This window comes from Bison bison, unplaced genomic scaffold (assembly GCF_000754665.1).
Source record: "Bison bison bison isolate TAMUID 2011002044 unplaced genomic scaffold, Bison_UMD1.0 scf7180017864375, whole genome shotgun sequence".
NCBI classification, from domain to species: domain Eukaryota; kingdom Metazoa; phylum Chordata; class Mammalia; order Artiodactyla; family Bovidae; genus Bison; species Bison bison.
Genome location: NW_011494947.1, coordinates 2,530,845 through 2,533,480, shown reverse-complemented (window position 1 = coordinate 2,533,480; position 2,636 = coordinate 2,530,845). Strand labels below are relative to the sequence as shown.

Sequence of the window (2,636 nt, the reverse complement as noted above, 5' to 3'; positions counted from 1 at the left end):
ACACGACGCTCTTCTGATCTAGGAAGCGGCCGGGGAGGCAGGCGCCGGGGCAAAGGTGAAACCTGCAGCTCTGGCTGCGGATGCCGTAAACAGCGACACCGCCAAGTCTGGCCAGCTGGGAGAGGGCGCCAAGAAGCCCGTGCTCCCATCCATGCCAAAGCCGCCGGCATCCACCAAGCCGGCGGGGACCCCGACCAGCCCCGCCCCCACCCCCGCCACCTTGCCGTCAGCACCCTCTGCCCTGGCAGGGGACCAGCCGTCCTCCACCGCCTTCATTCCACTCATATCGACCCGCGTGTCTCTTCGGAAAACCCGGCAGCCTCCTGAACGGATCGCCAGTGGCGCCATCACCAAGGGCATGGTGCTGGATGGCACGGAGGCCCTGTGCCTGGCCATCTCCAAGAACTCAGAGCAGATGGCCAGCCACAGCGCCGTGCTCGAAGCCGGCAAAAACCTTTACACATTCTGCGTGAGCTACGTGGACTCCATCCAGCAAATGAGGAACAAATTTGCCTTCCGCGAGGCCATCAACAAACTGGAGAACAACCTCCGGGAGCTGCAGATCTGCCCAGCAACAGCAGGTGGTGGCCCAGCGGCCACTCAGGACTTCAGCAAACTCCTCAGCTCCGTGAAGGAGATCAGCGACATCGTGCAGAGGTAGCAGGAGCCGGCGGCGCACGAGGGCTCCCTGTGTGTGCCTGGGGCAGCGGGCAGGCGGCCGGCAGGACCCGCACGTGGGGACCTTGGCCTATAGCTCTGCACCGGGCAGAGCGGCTGCCGCCGTGGAATGCAGCACCACGACTTTGTCCTACCCGCCGTCCTCCTGCGCTCGCCTCCCCCCTCTGCCTGGCCCCCGGAGCCTCATCCAAGTTCTGTCTGTGGAGTTCCCGCTCTGTGGACCGCCGTGGGCATCCCAGCCTCCTCCGTGCACGTGGGGCTTCAAAACTGAGCCCTCGGGGCCAGGCGGGAAGGTCGATGAGCATTTCCTTTCCATCTTCCTCCCTGGAGGACCTCCACTGGCTCTGCCTTCGCCCCCTTTGTCCCAAGGAAGGAGCACTCTGAACGGGAGCTAAGTCAGCAGAGCTTGGGGACTGTCACCTCCACTCACCCCAGGCAGCGAGTGTACACTCCCCTCGCTCGGGCCGCCTGCTGAGGACCTGTGTCCAGAGCCACGTCCCGGGAAGTGGGGCCCGGGGGTCACCCCACGCCCCCCTCCTTGCACCATCCCCCCATGTGAAGGACGGCTCTTGACTAGGGGCTGAGACAGGCCAGGGCGCCACCATCAGCCAGCTTCTGGGTCCCAGTCTGGGGGGGAAGCCAAGGAGTCCGCGATGGGGAGAGTTTCCTCGTCGTCCTCTCCAGGTCCTCAGGGCCCTGTCACCTGCTCTCCTGTGACGTGCACTGCTAATCCTGGATAGAAAGCTTGAGTCTGGAGGGTAGCAGGGTCACGGGGGAGCACACGGGGGCTCCAGAGGCAGGAGGAGGTGGTGAGCTTGGGGGCGCAGCCAGGCCCAATATGGCCCAGAGCAGGGCCTCGCAGGTCGGCAGTGAGCACAGTTACCTTCCTTCTGAATTCCCGGGGTCCCTGATAAGGTGCTTGGTCTTTACTTCCACTTGCTCTTTTTCCATTCCATTGTGCTCCTCTAAGGCAAAGTAGATTCTTGCAGAGCTCTTTCCCCGGTGACAAGCCAGTCTTCAGCTTTCCAGAGTTCTTGAAGCATTTCCAAACTGCCCTCAGCACAGCTGCCTCTCCAGAGAGAAGGACCCGCCATCGGGCGCCCAGCGAGCATGCAGGAGGGAAAGGACTGGGGCACCAAAGCCCCGCCCAGCGTGGGCCATGCCCCGATGGGCACATAGCTTATTTAATTACCATGAGCACGCTTAACCTAATGTTCCAGTGGGAGTCATCAGGGATGAAGAGAATCAGACAAAGGAAACCCCAGGAAGTGTCTGAGAGAGCAGTCCTCAGCATCATCTCCTCGGGCTGCCCAGGACTAGGCTCGGGGGTAGGAGCCCGTGTGCCCTTGACCTGGAGCAGCTACTGAAGAGTGGGCTGGCACCTGCCTGGGCCTTGCTCAGGAGAACCGGTGGAGAAACCAGGAGGAGACTGCCTCCCACCCGCTCCCCAGGCCACCCTGTGCCCATGACCTCACTCTGGCCCCGTTTGTACACTAATCACCTGAGTTTGTCTTTTATTTCTCTGATAGAGATGGTTTCCTCTGGGTCGTTTTATGCTGTTTTCACAGCGCCTCACCTCTTTGCTCCCCCCGGGCTGCTGTGCTGTGCAGGCCGAGGGGGGAGGGTGCCCCAACACCGCCAGTGGCCTTGCAGACGAAGCGGAACGAAACCCACCAGGTCCCCTCCACTGCCCGTTTCTGAGGTACTTGTCTCTTCCCGTTCACACGATGTGCCACTATATTTTGCATTTATACTTTGATATTACACTCTTTTATAGACTCGCCCTTTTATAAATGACTGTAAATAGTTTTCCACTGTCCTCCCTTCCGGAATGCCTATGGTGTCTTTTTTTTTTTTTTTTGGTCCAGTACATTTTGTTTCTGTATATGACTCTGTGTTTTTTTGAATCCACGTCTCCCCTCCGTAGTATTTTTTAAATAAATGTTTACAACACCAGA

At 59.7% G+C, this 2,636-nt stretch overlaps 1 protein-coding gene across 1 annotated transcript in view; it reads left to right on the top strand.

The window, feature by feature from the left end:
* Positions 1–2,636, top strand: part of ABL1 (ABL proto-oncogene 1, non-receptor tyrosine kinase) — a 143,347-nt gene extending 140,711 nt beyond the window's left edge. Inside the window, exon 12 of the mRNA XM_010856947.1 lies at positions 23–2,636. Coding sequence (XP_010855249.1) covers positions 23–661 — 639 coding nt within the window. The 3' untranslated portion in view covers positions 662–2,636. The remainder of the gene's footprint in view (positions 1–22) is intronic.